The 18,655-nt window shown below is 40.5% G+C and overlaps 2 protein-coding genes across 2 annotated transcripts in view; both read left to right on the top strand.

Annotated features, from left to right (window-relative positions):
• The window catches only part of hephl1b (hephaestin-like 1b), a 15,070-nt gene extending 9,876 nt beyond the window's left edge, over positions 1–5,194 (top strand). The window contains exons 12-20 of the mRNA XM_085364509.1: positions 745–961; positions 1,079–1,218; positions 1,295–1,420; positions 1,512–1,618; positions 1,717–1,951; positions 3,570–3,709; positions 3,843–3,996; positions 4,099–4,119; positions 4,988–5,194. Of these exons, the coding sequence (XP_085220635.1) occupies positions 745–961; positions 1,079–1,218; positions 1,295–1,420; positions 1,512–1,618; positions 1,717–1,951; positions 3,570–3,709; positions 3,843–3,996; positions 4,099–4,119; positions 4,988–5,046 (1,199 nt within the window). The 3' untranslated portion in view covers positions 5,047–5,194. The remainder of the gene's footprint in view (positions 1–744; positions 962–1,078; positions 1,219–1,294; positions 1,421–1,511; positions 1,619–1,716; positions 1,952–3,569; positions 3,710–3,842; positions 3,997–4,098; positions 4,120–4,987) is intronic.
• Positions 5,195–8,313: 3,119 nt separating this feature from the next.
• slc43a2b (solute carrier family 43 member 2b) lies at positions 8,314–17,314 on the top strand. Its single transcript, XM_085364510.1, has 13 exons — positions 8,314–8,473; positions 10,733–11,027; positions 11,153–11,208; positions 11,316–11,392; positions 13,401–13,493; positions 13,837–13,970; positions 14,175–14,371; positions 14,468–14,611; positions 15,315–15,447; positions 15,604–15,736; positions 16,221–16,294; positions 16,459–16,582; positions 16,659–17,314. Exons 1-13 carry the CDS (start codon positions 8,314–8,316, stop codon positions 16,818–16,820), a joined length of 1,782 nt encoding a protein of 593 aa, XP_085220636.1. The 3' UTR covers positions 16,821–17,314.
• Positions 17,315–18,655: the final 1,341 nt, after the last annotated feature.

Here is an 18,655-nt window from a genome sequence, read left to right as displayed (position 1 = left end):
ACACACGCTTCCTCTTCCACACAGTCACCGCCACAGCTCCTCCGCACACACGACCTCCTCTTCAGCCGCACTCACTCCAAAACTCAACACACGCTGCCACACCCGGGCAGGTCCCGTGATGTGGTCCAGAAGAGGGATATCTACGCACAGAAGTTAACATTAGTTCCACAGCAAAATACACACAGGGGATTCTTTTGAAAATGCCGCGAGCACAAACTCAGGAGGTTCAACATTCCAGCGGTGAGCTGCTCTGTGCCACTGCCTTAAATAGCAGCTGGGGAAATCAGCAAGATCAGCAGCAGGTGGACACAATCACACAGGTGCGTGGGCCAAGAGCGAGAGCCCGTAACGAGCTCCACCCAGGCAGAGAGGAGGAGGACGAACAACAACAACAACAAAACCTGTAGCCAGAGTGGGCCAACCAGAGAGACACGGGGACCATGACAAAGTGACTTAAATCAGGTCGAGATGCTTTGACTTGACCTTAAACATACTGTTCATGCTTGAAAACTGTCCGATGTAGCTGAATTAAAAATCTCCTGCAAAGAAGAGTGCGCTGATATTCCTGCACAGTGATGTGAGAGACTTATTGTCAGTTATTGCAAACATTTGATTGCAGTTCATTCTGCGAAGAGCGACACAATCAGTTATTAAGTTTGCCTTTTTCACATGGGGCCCTGTTTTTAAGGCACATGAATGTGTCCAAATCCTTAACCTTTTCTTGTTTGTTGTTTCTCCAAACAGGTGTGTATGAGGTGAGCTGCCTAGTAATAGATCACTACTCAGGTGGCATGAGGCAGTGGTATAAAGTTAATGAGTGCCCAGGAAAAAAAGTAAATCACAAATACACAAAGCTGAACAAGACTGTGCGATATTTCATCAGTGCTGAGGAAATAGAGTGGGACTATTCACCTAAGAGAGACTGGGAGCTGGAGAAACAACATAGCACACCAAAGGACAGGTGTGTGAGTGAGATAATTGCAGGATGATACGTTTCATTGTTGAAGCCACAACCTGTAATTCATGCCATAACTTATTACTGTTTGTTAATAGAAGCAAATTGCTACTTGTCTCCCAGTCCAGGCAGCATATTTGTGGGAAAAGGAAAGAACAGAATTGGCTCACGCTATAAGAAGGTGGTGTATAGAGAATATACTGATGACACCTTCAGTGTTCAGAAGAAAAGGCAGCCCAACCAGCAGCATTTGGAAATTCTAGGTAAGCTTAACAGTTCTTTATGTTGTTTTTACTAAGAGAAGAATGAAGATGACATGAGTTTTATTTTCTCCTGTAGGGCCAATAATCAAAGCAGAAGTAGGAGAGCAGATCGTGATTATATTCAAGAACAATGCCACCCGACCATACTCAATAACCACACATGGCGTTAGGGCCAGCGGTGGACACATTCCTGTCAAACCCGGTGAGAAATGAATTTTTAAACGGGCATAAAAAATGCTGGCTTTTTAAAGAAGCAGTAGGATTCATACTTTTTATGTTCTCTGAACCTTCAGGCAACTTTATTGAAGTAACTTGGGATGTTCCTGAAAGCTCTGGTCCAGGGGTCACGGATCCTAACTGTATCTCTTATATCTACTACTCCACTGTTGACTTTGTTATGGTAAAAATAGAAGCGCATCATTTACAGCGCAACTAGAATATTTAAGCAGGAGTTGAAGTATTAGATTTTATTCTGATAAGGTGTTTGTTTATGTTCAGGATCTGTACAGCGGCCTTCTGGGGCCTCTGGTGATATGCAGGCCTGGGACTCTGAAGCGTGGGGAGGGTCCCGATAGGGAGAGGAGTGACGTGGAGAGGGAGTTTGCACTGCTCTTTATGGTGCATGATGAAAACAAGTCCTGGTATTTGGGAGACAACATCAGAACGTACCTTGGTCTCAACCCTGAGAACTTCACTCCAGATGAAGAGTTTGAGGAGAGTAACAAGATGCACGGTAAGAAGAGTGAACGGGGCCACAGAAAGAAAAACAACCTTATTGGCCAAAGAATTAAACTTTAGATTTAGTAAACATATTCACCTATTATATCCAGAGAAGATAAACATAAATTGATGTCTGTTGATCTTGATGTAACCTAGTATAAATGTAATCGTTTTTGTTGCCACCACAATGAATCAGGACAGCAAATCAGAGATGGTTGAGCAGAAAATATTCAAAAAAAACTTGATGATTTGAAATGGAATGACCCAGATCTCGAAAATAGAAAATATGCACAAATTTAACAAAATAAATTTCTAACTTATGACTGAGAACCTTCACAGACATAACTTATAACTACAGCACCACTACAGCACCATCTGGAAACTCCGTTCTGTTTGGACAGGACTGTCTAAAATAGTTTTACTTTTGTGGAAGAACTTTTGAATGCTTTTATATTAAACAGTTTTTGAGCTATTCATGTTCAAACATGAATATCTTTGTTACGGCCCTGAGCCGGCTGTGTACCTTTGTTGTGCTCTGTCTTTAAGACTCCACAGGTCCTTCCCGATTGGAGAGCTGGCGGCGGCTGATTGGTCTCCAATCGGGAAGGACCTGTGGAGTCTTAAAGACAGAGCACAACAAAGGTACACAGCCGGCCCAGGGCCGTAACAATCTTCAACGTGCAAAAAGCAGGTCGACTGACCATTTTTTAAAAAATGATCTTGAAAGGCATTTGGTATATGAAGCTAAAATTTCACAGCACTCATTATACATGTTCAAACTTTCGCCCATAAAATTTTTAGGCAAATTGGAACTCGAGCAGATCAGAGATCAAGCAGGCTTGTGTTGATTTAAGATGGAATTAATCAATATTTAAATCTGGTGTTTAGTCAGAGACACATTTTGTGAAAGAAACAGTTTATTTCGTGTCTGTTGAGCTGTTTGAAAAGTTGCATCTGAAATGACCTGACGTTACTCCATTTATGCTCACTCCTCTTCTGCAGCTAGATGCTTAAGTTCAGCAACTGCAAATTTATATCTGTACCATGAAGGCATCGTAGGGATTGTTTTCTTGTTACTGAAGGGCATGCCAGCCTGCAGCTCGTGAAAAATAAACTCATCCAGTAGTAACATGCATTAACCTGTCTACTTACTCATTAAATGACGGTGCTTGAATGATGTTTTGAATCTTTGCTGGATTCCTCTTCTGGCCCACTTTAACCCCTGGCTGTATCATAAAATAGGCAAATCTGGGTAAAGTTAGGGCACAGTGTAGAAGTGCCAATAAAATTCTGAGGAGAGTTAAACAACACAAAAAGTTTCAAATGCAAATTATTTAAGATAAAATAAATTACATATAACGCATAATAACAAGCAAATCCCCAAATTCAGCCCACAAACATCAATGTACATCATCTAAAGTTGATCCAGCAGGAAGCAGGGACATTCCACTTCTCTTTATCAGACAGTAGAAATGAGGTTAAATTCAATAAAGTCCTGTACTGGATACAAAATCAGACCTTTATTCCTCAGCTTGCTTTTGATGAGTGTGCTGAAGTGTGTTTGCTTTCACATTTCCTGTTTCTCTTGTGCACCATGTCTCTGATTCTGTGTGTGAATGTGTCTGCTGCAGGGATCAATGGGAAGCTATATGGGAACCTCCATGGATTGGAGATGACTCAGGGCCAGAAAGTTGACTGGTATCTCATCGGAATGGGCAACGAAATAGACATGCACACTGTTCACTTTCATGCAGAGACCTTTACTTACAAGGTTTGTTTGTGCTTTGTTAGTGGTCACTCGCAGCGGGAAGACCATTCTTTCTTTCGCACCGAAAGAATCATATCTCCATTTATATTTCCTCTTTGCTGTTCCCCCTTTTTTGCACCACTCTTATGTGTGTCAGACGGACCTTGTGCACCGTGCAGACGTCTTTGATCTGTTCCCCGGGACCTTCCAGACTGTGGAGATGGTGGCTGGAAACCCAGGCACATGGTTGCTCCACTGTCATGTGACTGACCATATCCATGCTGGCATGGAGACCACTTTCACCATCAAAGGTTGGTCAGTGTAAAGGATCTGCGGGGCAGTCTCTCATGTTAATACACTGTCACCTATTATTTAGAAATGAGTTTAACATTTCGCTTGTTTGTTTTTTTCAGTTCCAGAAAACTCCTCGCATGGTAAGATCTGTTTTTTTCACGTAAAAATTGTTACTGGGCGTCACTGGGTGGAAGATTTCAGTATTCTGTCACTTTAACTTTATATCAAATAGAGCCTAAAAGTAATGCAACTTAATTTTGTAGGATACATGATTGAAAAATAAATTTCACACAGAGTATTGAATTTCTTTAACAACTTTTGTATTATGTCACTATTACTGTTTCAAAGGACTGCATTACATTACAATAACTATGATGTCATTGTCACAAAAATACACTTTAACACACTGGGTTGCTATTTATACTTTTAAACATTGTAGTTTTTTTTTATGTATTATGTGTCTGAATATATTCCTGATTCCGTATCCTGTGCCTGGAATTACATACAAAATGTTTGGAGGCATGCTTTTCAGTAACCAAACATGCATAAACACTGGAATATTTCTTCAAGAGCAGTGGTCTTTTTTATTTGGTGTGGTTACTACCACAGCATACCATTCATCTCTCCTCTGCGGCACACCATCGGTCACAAGTACTGCAGGACAAAGCATTTCCTCAGTACTGTTATGTAACTGATGGGGAATGTTTTTAAAGTTTATCTGTCTTTGCTCTGTTTGTATTGGGTATAGCAAAACAGTCATTTGCGTCGGGTGTCCTTGTGGCACTGTTGATGCAGTGCTGCTAAGGAATTTTTGACTAAGCGTAAATGTTGATAAGGCGGGTGTTACATTTAGTGTTCCCTTTTTCAAAGATCAAACATATGCATTTCTAGAAAACTGTTACCTGCAGCCCATCACAGGGAAGATTCATAGATTTTTGGGTAATGTTGTAATGCTTTTCTGGCTTCCCTTATCTCTCACTTATATTTCTTTTCCTTTTACACCACCAGGAACTAAAAGCTCCATAAAGATGCTGCTCTCGCTGTTTGTTCTACTGGCTATATGTTAATGATGAGGGACCCTGACAACAGATTATATGTGTGGATTATAACAGTGGTCACTGATGCACTTATAAAACACGGAGTTGCTGTCACTTATGTGTTTGATTGAGATCATGTACATAAATATCAAGCATGGCCCAGGCCAGTTAAATTATATATACCACTTTACAATAAGATAAGATAAGATAACTCTTTATTGTCATTGCACAGTCATACATAGTACAGTAGTACAATGAAATTGGAAATCATGTATAATGTTCAAGATGACTTTATGCATTAGAATGAAGGAAACAAAGCATTTTACAGTTGGGATTTGTTTCTGTTGCTGCTTTCTGTCATATTGCACTATGTTGGCTTTTATTTTTATTTTTTTTAATTTTTTTTACTTCTGCTACCAAATACTGGATTTCAAGTATGAATGTGCAATAATAAAAAAAAACTTTTTCAGTTGCACTGTGGCATGCGTCAGTGTGAGTAATTCATTTTCTTGTGCTAGCACAACAGTGCTGGGTTTGGATGTGGAACAATCTGTCCCACTAGACACCCACAGATTTCTTTTCTAGATGTGAACACTTGAGGAGAGTATATTTTTAAGACAAGCTAGACTTATTTATGCTTAGAAATGAGTACTAATGAGTAGAAATTCCAGAGAGAGTAAAGATTTATTGGAGATTAAACAGTACTCATGGTACATACCACAGACGAGTAAAAGTGTTAAGCAAAGCAGTCACAATACATTTATCTGTTTTAAAATAGCAGCATTTTTGTGAACCTGAAAGGCGAAAAAATTGAACAAATTCCCCAAATTTGACTCATTTTACTGTTTTTTAGCTGAGCTTGAGCTTTGCATATGGGCCATGAACCTGGATGACTGTGCCAGGATCACTAAAAGCCACAAGGTGGCATTAATTCTATGAAAAAACAGCAAGTTCTCAATGTGTGTGCCACAATTTAAAAGATACCGGATATTTTTTTGGTTTTTACCTTAAGATTAACAGTTAAACATACAGATTTGGCCCCTTGTTGAGACAGTAAACAATATCTAAATGATTAGACTATTTGACGCAAATGTAAGGTGTGAAAAGCAAGCAGGTCAATAAATGGTTTTGATAAGGCTTGGAAAAACAGTGCACTAGTGATTAAATTTACTTGATGTGACTGCAAAGAGTTTGTCAATAACTGTGAAGTAAGGCTGGGTACCTCCACCTTGTGATGGGCCTGCTGATATTCAAACAGACTGATTAGAGCTGAAAATTAGAGATGAGAGATCCCATTAGTTTAACTGTTTTGCTGTTGAAAGGTTTAAAGAGTGCTCTCAGTGTGAGATACTGAAGACTGTAACAACACAAAGCAGCACATCAGTGTTTATGCAGATATGGTCACAGTGGTCACTGAATCATTGAGTGGCCAATTGATTAGAGCTGAATCACAGTCCACTGCAGGGGGACAAACTCAAGTGTCCAACCTGAAAAACAAGTTTGCTGATATAACTCTGACATTTCGGTGTAAACGTGTGTTAACTTGCTTTAACCAGATCCGTTTTTTTTTCCATTTAACAGTGTGCTTAGAATTAAACTAAGAAACAAAACCAATAATAAAAATTAAGAAGGGGCGAATCCTGTACAGGAAATAAAAACTGCAGCTCATTTAAAGTCTTATGTGTACAAAAACACTCAATACAAGAGTTGCTCAAGAGGGTTTTGGTCAGTTATGCTGAAGCTTTAGTTAAATCAACTTTAAAGATTTAAGACTTTAACTTTTACTGTTGCTGAATTTTAACAAAGACTTCAATGGAGTATTCTTTTTTGATGTTTTATTTTCTCTAATTTCTCAGATTAACATAAGTAAACAGGTGGCGTAAATACTGAAATAGGGGAAGTCTGCTCTTATTCTTTATCAACTGATACACACAACCGTCATATTTCCTGTCATTACCTGTAAAATCTGTTTAATTAGACACAGGTTATTTTCTTTTTTCTTCATAGTTCACCACATTTAATTAAAGTAAAAATAATGGCTTTAGACCCACAATTATTAAATTATATAACTATCTGGTGATAAAAGTGTCAACAAAATAAAGGCTGGTTGGAGTCCAGACATACTGCATGGTAATGTCCATAGGGGGCGCTATGTGCGGGCGACGCTGGTATATAAAAGTGGATTTTCACAGAAACCAGGTTACTCAAAGCCTACCAGAAGGCATCACTTTGAAGCTGGAAGGAGCAGCTCTGAGCCGCAGTGGTAAGAAATTAAGACTCACTGAACATGTCAAAGCAGATCTGTAATTTGCTTTGAAGTGTGCTATAGAGAGTGAATGACTGAAACAGGAGTGGGAAAGTGATTTCATTTTTTTTAATTAAATGAAGCATTCAACAACAGCTCCTACAATTAAATGATTTCCAGGAGTGTATTCTCGTTTGATTTGGTCATTTTGTTGAGGCGTACAACTAACTCTGCAGCTCTGCAACTACTTTTATTCTACTAGCTGAACAGACAGTGTGTGTGCGTGCGTGCGTGCGTGCGTGTGTGTGTGTGTGTGTGTGTGTGTGTGTGTGTGTGTGTGTGTGAGAGAGAGAGAGACAGAGAGAGAGGTTGGCTGTTCCCGTTGATTTGTTTATTGTTTGTCTGGCTGTGGATGTGCCACACTAATTGCAGAGAAAAGCTGCGGTTGGATGAGCATGAGGGGCCATGGGCAGTGAGAGAATCCCATTTTCTGTGCATGTCCAGTTTAGACCAGTTTGGTTTTTCCAGAAATCAGCAGAAAGTCCACTATGGGTGCATGTATTATGTGCCTGTAATGTAATGCAAGGTCTTTGTCTCATGATGTCATAATCTTCCTACAATGACAAAAGTTAATCATTCACCACTTAATGTTAGTTGATGTAGAGCTTAGCGTCTTCTCTGTATCTAACTAACACAGACACTTTAAATTAATCAGAAAAGTGCCACAAACAAACAGCACAGATTTCCATGCAGTGCAGCCAGCCTTCCTCTGCTGGGTTCAAAGTTAAGTGATTGATCTTGTAATCTTATAAAAAGAAGTGAGCCTTTCTATCTGTCTGTCACAGTGATAGGCTAACTGTAAGACCTCCCCCCCTCCTCTTGCTCTTTTCTCTTCACAGATAAGTGAGCTGTGATCTTTCATCCGAGCGTCAGTCAGGGAGGTTCTTTCTGCACTTCCAGCTACATCTTCTTTCTCCCTTTCTTTCTTTGTCCCCTAAATCTCTCTCCTCTTGCTTTTTGCTTCTGTCTTTAACTTTTTTTCCCAATCAACCATGGCTCCAACCCTGGCCACAGCATTTGCCAGGCGCTGGTGGATGGCAGTGACTGCTATCATTGAGAATTTGCTCTTCTCTGCTGTGCTGCTGGGATGGGGATCGCTCCTCATCATGCTCAAGTCAGAGGGCTTCTACTCGTACCTTTGCAGCGAGGAGGGTAAGTCGAAACTCTTGTGTTTTATAATTACCAAAATAGTTATGGCGATGCCTTGTAAAGAAAGAAAGAAAAGACAATTGGTTTTTTGACTTAGCTTTTGGAAAGCACTTTTTCCTTTTTGTACGCTGAAATATCCCAATAAAATAAGGATTAAGTGATTGACAGCAATGGTGATCTTAAGTTAGGAGCGGGTTTTATTCAACAGTTGTAATACGAGACTACTGTGTTCTGGCCTCTTCCATTCTTTAGGGAGAATGAGGGTTTTTTCTGTACAAGTGTCATAACCTGTTTTAAGGACTCAGGAAATTAAATCTGAGCAGGCAAATGAAATAAAGAGCAGTGTAACAGGTAGGTCAGTTGGTCTAAAGTGAAAGTATAAAAGGTTTTATGGTGCAGTAGACTTGTTGAGAGTCAACTCATAGACCAATGATGGACTGATCGGCTGATCCTTTTACCTGAGTCTGTATTGTTTAAAGCTTGCTCTCTTTATGTCAAGAGTCCCACACTATGACAAAAGTTACACCAGGTACTTTGTATCGTTAAGAACAAAGGTTGGATTGATGCACTCAGCCTAAGTGACCCTGGTGTGGTCTTTTAAAAGAGAATAAACAAGGGGAACGTAAAGGAGGACCCGAGGTGATACTGTGTGGCGTCCCATGGCCTGAAAGAGGTAAACATGTTAGTATCCACACTAAGTCCTGGAGCATTTATAACATGCAGCAGGATGTTTTACTCACCTCTGCACCAGTGGCTAATATTAACATTCAGCAATAAAAACTTATAAAGGCTGACAGCTGTCCCATACACATTTACCTGCAAAGGAACAACATTTTATAGGCTAGTGCAAATGTTTTAGCTGTGAAGCTGTGCACACTCACCAGTCAAGTAAAAGTTGAGCAATAACTTCCTGGAGAACTGCCACAGTCATCTTATCTTGTTCTGATGACATAAGAGAAGAAAAAAAAAAAGGAGAACAGCAGCAAGCACCAGCTCAGCTTTTTTTCAAACATGTGACGTGATTGAGGAACAAAGTAATCAGCAGGAAGCATTTATAGCTGGTAATAAGTGAGTTTAAAGTTCAGTGACAAAGGGCAGAGAGGGTGAGATAGCTAAAGTGATGAGCAGTAGAAATCAAACCAGGAAACAGTAAAAAATAGAATGGCGAAATGGAAAGATAATGGTCCAGCATAGACCGGCACAAGAAGCACATATTTGGCATTTAAAATATATAGACTGTACTTTGTGCTTTGTGTTTCGTAATAAACATTTTATGAATTTTAATTATGAAATACCAGATCACTTCAAATGAAATAAAGCAAAAGATATCGATGCATTTAGAAGCTGCCTTTTCTCGTTTTGTGTGCAGTGTTAGTGCAGGGTTCAGCATTACCTCGGTGCCAACATCTTAATGCCTTTTCTAGCCTTTGTAAGTCATTTTGCACCAGGATGCCCAGTCAAACATTTTGCTATACATGCTACAGGGACACAGTGTTGGGTATTAACTGCACGTTCAGCAATATAGTTTGCCATTCAGCTGCTCCCGTCAGCATTGTGTCCCAGTGATTCAAAGGGTATGAGATGCTGATCTGTCTTCTTGGGGAAGACTTTGGCACTTGGTCATGAAGTGCGTCACAGTGTTTCACGTTGGGATGCCACACACACACGTTTTTCCTCCCAGAGATAACCGGTGGCTGATAGCACTGGAAGAGCGTGATCTGGAAAGCTAATGCTAAGAAGGTCCAAAGCTGCAGCTCCCCTCACTTCATCACCTGGACGTCTTCTGGACTTTTGCACTTGTTCACATTATCTCCTTGCAGGTCCTGATAATGATGTGAAGTTTATTGCAAGTGCTAGCTTATCACGTTTTGTTCATATCATTCCAAAGTAGCAATAAAAGCCAAATTGCATTCCATATCATAATCTTTAGGGGCACTTTTTTTATTTTATGCTGAGGTTCACAATTAATCTAACTGGCTGTGCACATTTGATTGGTATGTATTGATGTATTAGAGATATAAGTAAACTATTCAGAGCTATATTCTTCAGCCACAGAAGAGAACCTAAAAAATTCCTGATTATCCACAACACTGCATCTTAGTTGGGTGGTGTTTGTTTTTTCGCAGCATTATAAAAAAAAACCTTCTAAGTGAAAAGGGCACATTAAGTCAGCCTGAAACATCCAAACTTATTGAATATCTTCCACTTGCATAATTCCTATAAAACTTCTTATATTCTACCAACCTTTATCTCGGTCCTTAGGTAACAGCTCCAACTACAATCTGTCCCAGTCTCATTCAGCACAGGCGTCTGATGAGTACACTTATGACTATGAAAGTGAGGCTGGTGTGGTGGGTTTGGGAGACGGTGTCGAGATGAGGCCCCTGGTCCCTATGGATGGGCCCCTGAGGATGAACGGCTGGCTGATCTGTAAAGAACAGGATGAGATGCTGAACTTGGCTTTCACAGTGGGCTCCTTCCTCCTCTCAGCCATCACGCTGCCATTGGGGATTGTCATGGATAAATATGGGCCTCGCAAACTGAGACTGCTGGGAAGGTAAGCAAAGAAGGGAAGAAATTATCCAGACTTACTGTGATGTATGGAGAAAAATACACGTGTAGTCATAAATAGAGCTTTAGTTAGCTTGTTATCAGAAGTGTGACACAATCATATATTTTCAGCACCTGCTTTGGATTGTCCTGTCTACTCATTGCTTATGGAGCCTACAAACCAAATGGTGAGTTCATATGAACAAATGTCTTTTTTGCACTGTAACATTTGGAGCACTGTATGGATTTTGACTTTTATATATATTTATATATAGTTGTTTGGGTTTTTTTGCAGAACTCTCCGTCCTTATCTTCATTGCTCTTACTTTCAATGGCTTCGGGGGCATGTGCATGACCTTCACCTCTCTCACAGTAAGTGTGCACACTGATGTGTGCTTTATAATCCTTGTTCCATAGAGTCCTTGCACCTGCTGCAATATGTTTGTCCAGATGTATGTTTCTATCTACACAGCTCTTTGTCTCACTCGCTCTGTTATAATAGCCTGTTGGCTCCCTGCCTGCTCGCCTTCTCCCTCCCTTCTTGTCTGACGTTCCACCCTGTCTCCTGTTTAATCTTCTTTTTTTTAACTTTGCCTTTTTTCTAATGTTGAACTACACGTTCCTAGGGATTACCCTGCCAAGTGTCAGATAGCAGGTAAGGGAGTTGATTAGAGGGATATTATTGTGCTTCACAAAGGACATGAAGGAGGAATCAAGAATTTCTCCTACTTATCCCTCGTTTTTCTCTGTTCTCGCAAAGACTTAATGGACTTGCTGCACAGTCCCTAAACACAGAAATTCCCACTTAAAAAAAAAAACCAAGCAGCATCACTCTTGGAAGTCTAAAATTTCAGTTAAGAGCCTAATTCCTGAAGTCATATCCTTCGATTCAGTTCATCAAATTTCACAGATTCTTTGGAGCAAAGAAAAAGCCTTTATACCTGAAACAGTTTAAATGTAATCAGCCCTACAGGCAAGGATACAAAAGCCGAGATAAACAGTCTAAAGATCATCATTTATTTGCATTCTTGTCCTGCAATTATCCACCCCGCTTCTTCTCTGGCCTTGACATCAGTTCAGCCTGCAGTGACTCACATGGGAGTCCAGTTCTCTACCATGGTGATGCTGTTCACTGGAGAGGGCCTCTGCTCCACTAAATCTCCCAGTGAAACATCCCGATTCTATACCAGCACTGACTCTTGCTGTTACATCCTTTATTTCTCCTGTTGTATTTGTCGTGTCTCTCATTACTTGCTGCCATGGCCATTCATATCAGTGTTATAGTAAAACCTTGATTTAAAGAATTGTTTGCTCCCTTTACTGTCAGTCTCCAGAGGTGGTGCATAAAAAGATGTTTCCCTCGCACCAAGTTTCACTTCATCTCCTCAGCAGCTCAATTTACAAGAAAGCCTCAGTGTCGGGTTAATCATTAGACACAACCCTGTTGCTTGACTGCTTGTCCGTGACTTCTCCGCAGACCTTAAAGCATTAATTCTCAGCTGAGGGATGTTGGGTAACAGTCAGCTGCCCTCAGTGGCCACTACTGGCTCAGTGCTAATGTCAGCTCACCTTCCGCGTTCTAGGTTTCATCCAGCAGTTGCTTGTGCACAGCACCTTTAGTCATTTAAACTCAATGAGATGAGTTTTCAAGTTATTCCTGATTAAAGTGTTGGGAAATCCTGGTAACCTGGGTGCACACGCCTTCTCAATTTAGCACTCACATACCTCTTCCTTAGCTTTCCCCACTCTTATGTAATTGAATGAGCTTGTTGTTGTTCAGTCTCCTGAAAACAGAACAGCTTGTGAATGCCTTTGTATTCGGATGTTTTGTTGTCACCCGCTGTCTCCCGTTTTGGCTTCCAAATCCTTTTTTTTTCTTAAAGAAAAGTATATTAAAGACATCTTTATGTCCTCAAATGTCACCTCGCCTCAGCCGACCCGTCCGATTGTTTCAGCTGGAAAGAACTCATCAGTAGTGTCGTATGTTGGACAGCTGTGTGTGTTATGTGATGCTGTTTTATATTTACATACACCGAGGTGGGCTGGTTTCATGTCACTCTGTTGCATTTTTGTTTTCTCTGATGTTCGCGCCATGGTGCCAAGTCTGCTTACTAATTGGGTCTTACTGTAAACTGTGACCCCATTGTCAGTAGGTACCAGCCTCACAGTGCCCCAGTCTGCACCCACACCCTCTACCTCCACCCCCTCCCAAACTAAACTAAGTGCAGCTGCACAACAGTTGACCTCCCCATTTTTTCCTTTAGATAACTGAATATATCTAATCTCAGTTGCTGTGCAATCTAATGCAAAAATCTAGAGAACAAAAACACTGTAAAGCTCACGGCCTCTTTCCCTGTTTCTTCATTCGTTTCTCTTCTAGCTACCAAACATGTTTGGGGACCTTCGTTCAACCTTCATCGCCCTGATGATCGGCTCCTACGCATCCTCTGCTGTCACTTTTCCCGGTGTCAAGGTAACAAACACTGAAGGCTACGTATTTTCTCCTGGCACCTTAATCTTGGCAATCAAGGCACTTGCCAAAATCTAGAACTGGTCCACAGATGGATTATCAGAAGTATTAGGAGAACTGGTTCTAATTCTCAGGATGGGTTAAATGCAAGGAGTGGGTTTTCCTGCCAATTAGTACAGGATAACTTTGATTTTGTCTAACCCAATTAACAAAGTGCACCATAAGAATCATGTGAGAACTTAGAATTCCCAGACCGGTTTAGTCCAAGAACTGTGACTATAACTGTCTTCTCTATGTCTTTTTTTGCACTGTACTTTGTATTTATGGGCCCTTGTTTTGGACACAGGTGATCTATGACTTTGGCGTACCATTCATCACGATTCTGGTGGTGTGGGCCGCCTGTGCAGGACTGGTCTTCACGAACTGCTTCTTCAACTGGCCACTGGAACCATTCCCAGGCCCAGAAGATATGGACTACACGTTAGTAACACACATGCAAATTGATTAAATTCAATTTTATTTATATAGCGCCAATTCACACCAACAGTTAGTTTTTTTTAATTGTTCAATTCCCCCATGGTCCCATCTCTTTCCACTTTTCTCTGTTACCCTTAACATAATCCCCTCTACTCCCATTCTTGTTATCCAGTCTTCTAATCCCTCTCTCATCCTTTGCTTCCTCAGTGTGAAGATCAAGTTCAGCTGGCTTGGCTTCGACCATAAAATCACAGGTCAGCAGTTCTACAAGCAAGTGACCACAGTGGGCCGTCGTCTGAGCGTGGGCACCAACACAAAGCAAAAGGAGCTGACTACCAAAGATGGAAACAATCTTTGTCTCTCTACCATGGACCTGGAAATGGAGTGCAAGCCACAAGAAGAATGTAAGACTGCAGTATTATAAACCTGAACCCATGTATGCACTTTTTACTTAAATCCACTGAATTTACCCTTCTTCGTTTTTCGTTTCTCCTCTGCAGCCCAGTCATTCTTTAAAACTATCATCACTCCAGTTTTCCTGCTCAGTCTAGTGACCATGTCTATGACTCAGCTTCGTCTTTTGTTCTACATGGGAGCCATGAACAGCGTCCTGGAGTCACTCACCGATGGAGACCTCAATACAGGTCACTTTCTCGACTTCTCTTTGCTTGAAGTTTGCACGCATACTTAAACATGAATGCTTTTGCTGTTTCTTTCTCAACAAATATGAATCATAACTTGAAAGCAGTTTGGCTTACTTGTTTTAATTGGATTTTCAGTGGAAAGAATGGAAGTTGGTAAGATAAGAAGTCTTCTGTATCAGTAGATTACTAAATCATTCGACTGTTACATTTCAAGGTGAAAACACTTACAATTTAGAAACGCATCACAGCAGTGATTAGTACTATTCAATGCTGTGAATAGTACCATTCACAGCATTGAATAGCACCTTTTTTAATAGCTAGTTATTTTATTTCATCAGTTGACCTTGGCTGTTGTTTTGATCTTTCATTCTGCTTTAATCTGCACGGAATGACTATTTACTGTACTTATTAACTAACTTTGCCCGTTAGCAGCAAAGGGTGCACACCATATGAGCAGTTTCACGTGATGCAGTTTCCGTGTATCATTACTCCCTTAGCCCATAGAAATAACCCACACAACCTTACCCCCTCCTGCATCAACCATTGTTCCACTCAATATAGCACTAATACTAGGTGCTAAATATTAACTATACTGTCCTATTAACCAAGTCAGTATAGGTATATTCTTTCAAACACTGTCACTGTATTTTAAACTTTCTCCTTATCCTTTTATATTGTATGCTCACTCTGATCTCTTTTTCAGTGAGTTTGTACTCTTCCATCTTCGGGGTGCTGCAGCTACTTTGCCTGATGACCACCCCTGTGATTGGTCAGATTATGGACTGGAAGCTGAAGGACTGTGATGACGGACAAGAAGACAAGGAACCCTTAAACAAGTATGTCAAATACTAGCAATCCTTTGCAATGCAGGACAAACCCACTTTGTTAAATTCTCAACATTTCTAGACACAGAATGTGATTAATAGAGCCAAAAATAAAAGGTTATTGTGACTGAAAAATGACCTCTCCTTCTTTCTGTTTCAAACCTGAAGAGGAGAAACAAAGACCAAGCGCAGAGACAGAAAGATTCAGAAGGTGACCAATGCACTGCGAGCATTCTTGCTCACAAACTTGCTTTTGGTTGGATTTGGGATTACGTGCTTAGTGCCTAATCTCCCCCTGCAGGTGAGTAGTCCAGCTTGAGTTTACCAACATTTTTCACACTTAACACTAGATGTAAATTGCAATCTCCGTTGACTGCAGTTTATACTACACTGCACAGTACAGTTAGAATTTTAGGTGTTTATGTTTACTTTCTTGCAAGACAAAGTGAAAACAAAACACTTTTACTGTTTTGCTTAGCTTAGCAGAAATTCTAGAAATAGATGGAAAAGTTATCCTGAATGATAAAATCAAATTAGCAGCTATTTCATAGCTGCTAATTTGATTTTTAATAGCTGAGACCAGCTAGCCAAGATCAGCCATACTTAGTTGTTAGCTAAGTGTTAATAACTAAGACTAGCTAACAGCTAAGATTAACCAGTTTTAGCTGTTAGCTAAGTAAGAGTAAATAGATAAGAGTAGCTAATCTTTTAATCTAATAGACTTGATGATTGATCTTCTGAAATGATAATGAATAATAATTTCTTATACTTTTATCTTTCCCTAGATTGTGTCATTTATCTTACACACGGTTGTGAGAGGATTCATCCACTCTGCTGTTGGTGGCCTTTATGCTGCTGTGTAAGTCTCACACATGCATGCATACACACACACACACACACACACACACACACACACACACACACACACACACACACACACACACATTATCTTACTCTTCTATATGTGGATGCAGCTTCACACTAAGACGCTAAAGATACCTGCCGTGTCTCGTGTGTCCTCAGGTATCCCTCGTCACTGTTTGGAAGTCTAACAGGGATGCAGTCTCTGGTCAGTGCTGTGTTTGCTCTGCTGCAGCAGCCACTGTTTTTGGCTATGATGGGACCACTGGGTGGAGATCCACTCTGGGTATGGATATGCATACACATGAACACAATCAGAGATTAGGCCCTCGGGCGTGGCTAATTCTTGTACTGTCCTCTAGGTCAATGTTGGACTCCTTGTACTAAGCATGCTGGGCTTCTTGCTGCCTCTCTACCTAATCTGGTACCGACGGACTCTCTACAAAGAGCAGCAGCTGAAGGATGACAATGCTAAGATCTACATCAAAATCAACGGCTCTGAAATCCCAGAGGCCTTTGTCTAGAGAAAAGCAAACATAGGAAAACAAAAGAAGGGATGAAGAAGATTTTGAGAAACATGGGCAATCACGTGAACACAAGGAGCTGGTTGTAAAAGGAAAACTGAAATGTTAAATATCACAATGAAACATAATGTTTTTGTACTTCTCTATACATTACACAAACCAACGGACCTATATGCCCATTTTCCAAATGCTACAAAGATAAATAAACCTAAGGGTATAAACACAGAGGGCGAAAAGAAGAACAAGAGAGAGAAAAGACTGTGAAAGGAAAGAGGCAACAGCCTCTGTATTCCCCCAAATCCTCCTGACGTCTTTTTGTATCCCCTCCCCAATGAGCCGCACGCTAGTGCAGCTCACTCCTAAGGCTGCTTTCAGTATTTCTCCCACGACCATAAAAAGGATGATTCTTCCTCTGTGAATCCCACGTCATTCAGAAAACCAGAATCTGTTTTTCTTTTCTTTTGTTTTTGTCATACTTTGACTTAAAATCAGCAAAGTACCACCTTTCTGTTCACCTGCTGGGTTTTTGCTGTACAGTAGATTTTGATTCAGTGTTGTTAAGGAGAAACAGAAAGGGGAGAAGAGCCTTTTTGCTGATGTTTCTCAAGCGAGTAGTAAAGACAGTCAGGACAGTAATTACAGAGGTGGATTTTTTTTTTCTTAAAGCTAACATCTGATTACAGTACAACTGTAGCTTAGCGCATCGTGTAGTATTGATGAATGTCAGTATTTTGAAGGTTCCAATCCATTCAATGAGCCACTCTGTGGTGTGTTTGTAGACTATTTATTTTACTCTTTGACTTTAGTTTTTCTATTTATAATTTAAATTTAGGGTGCATTTCGATGTCGAATCTAACTGAAGGTTCATCACACATATCAGTGAAAACAGCTTTTGACATTACCATTTACACATCGATGTCAATACAAATAATGTAGCTTGCCATCACCAGTGTGTGGATGACTGGATGTGTAAAGTGCTTTGGGGTCCTTAGGGACTAGTAAAAGTGATAAATATATAAATACAGGCCATTTACCATAATTTAATGTTTTAAATAAGCCTTTGTGCAGAAAAGTGGCCAAACATTTCCAAACAGAGGAGTTCTGAGCAGTTTTCTCACCAGATGTTCCTAGCATACTCTCACTAAATGTTTCCCTTAACCAGGCCTGGCAGCACTGCCACCTGATACTACACTCTAGCAGATGGTTGTCACTTGACACCTCAGCTCCTCTCGTCACCTGCACGTCACTCACATCTGGGAACTCGGTGTAAAAAAGGCGGTGGATAGATAGATAGATAGATAGATAGATAGATAGATAGATAGATAGATAGATAGATAGATAGATAGATAGATAGATAGATAGATAGATAGATAGATAGATAGATAGATAGATAGATAGATAGATAGATAGATAGATAGATAGATAGGAGGTAAAGGCAATCCCAAGATGACACAGGAATGAGTGGATGCGGGCAGACTGTTACAGATGCGCCATAAATACAGACTCCATCGTTACATAATTTTAGACTCACACATTCGCAATCACATCCCGGTCTTCGGGATGAGGGACTGCATGGATTAGGGATCTGTAATGCCTTGCTTGAAACGTGTGGTCCGAACGCCTCCGGGGTCCTTGAGTGAATTACAGATCAGCCTGTAATTCATGTGAGTTGTCATCGAGTGGGTGTGGAAGAGGATAATCACATCAGATGCAAGGACTCTGTTGGAAAGGGTTTAGAGCTGACGCACCGTGCGTCTGTGCCAGCGGTGATCTCCGTGTCATACTCTGATGATGGTGAATAACTACGCTTCTACGTCATCGTGACAGCGATGACG

This window comes from Diplotaxodon limnothrissa, linkage group LG10 (assembly GCF_057381915.1).
Source record: "Diplotaxodon limnothrissa isolate DT_005_m linkage group LG10, D_limnothrissa_male_GT1.1, whole genome shotgun sequence".
Classification (NCBI taxonomy): Eukaryota; Metazoa; Chordata; class Actinopteri; order Cichliformes; family Cichlidae; genus Diplotaxodon; species Diplotaxodon limnothrissa.
Note: the sequence above shows the minus strand (reverse complement) of the source record. Positions and strands in the feature narration are given on the sequence as shown.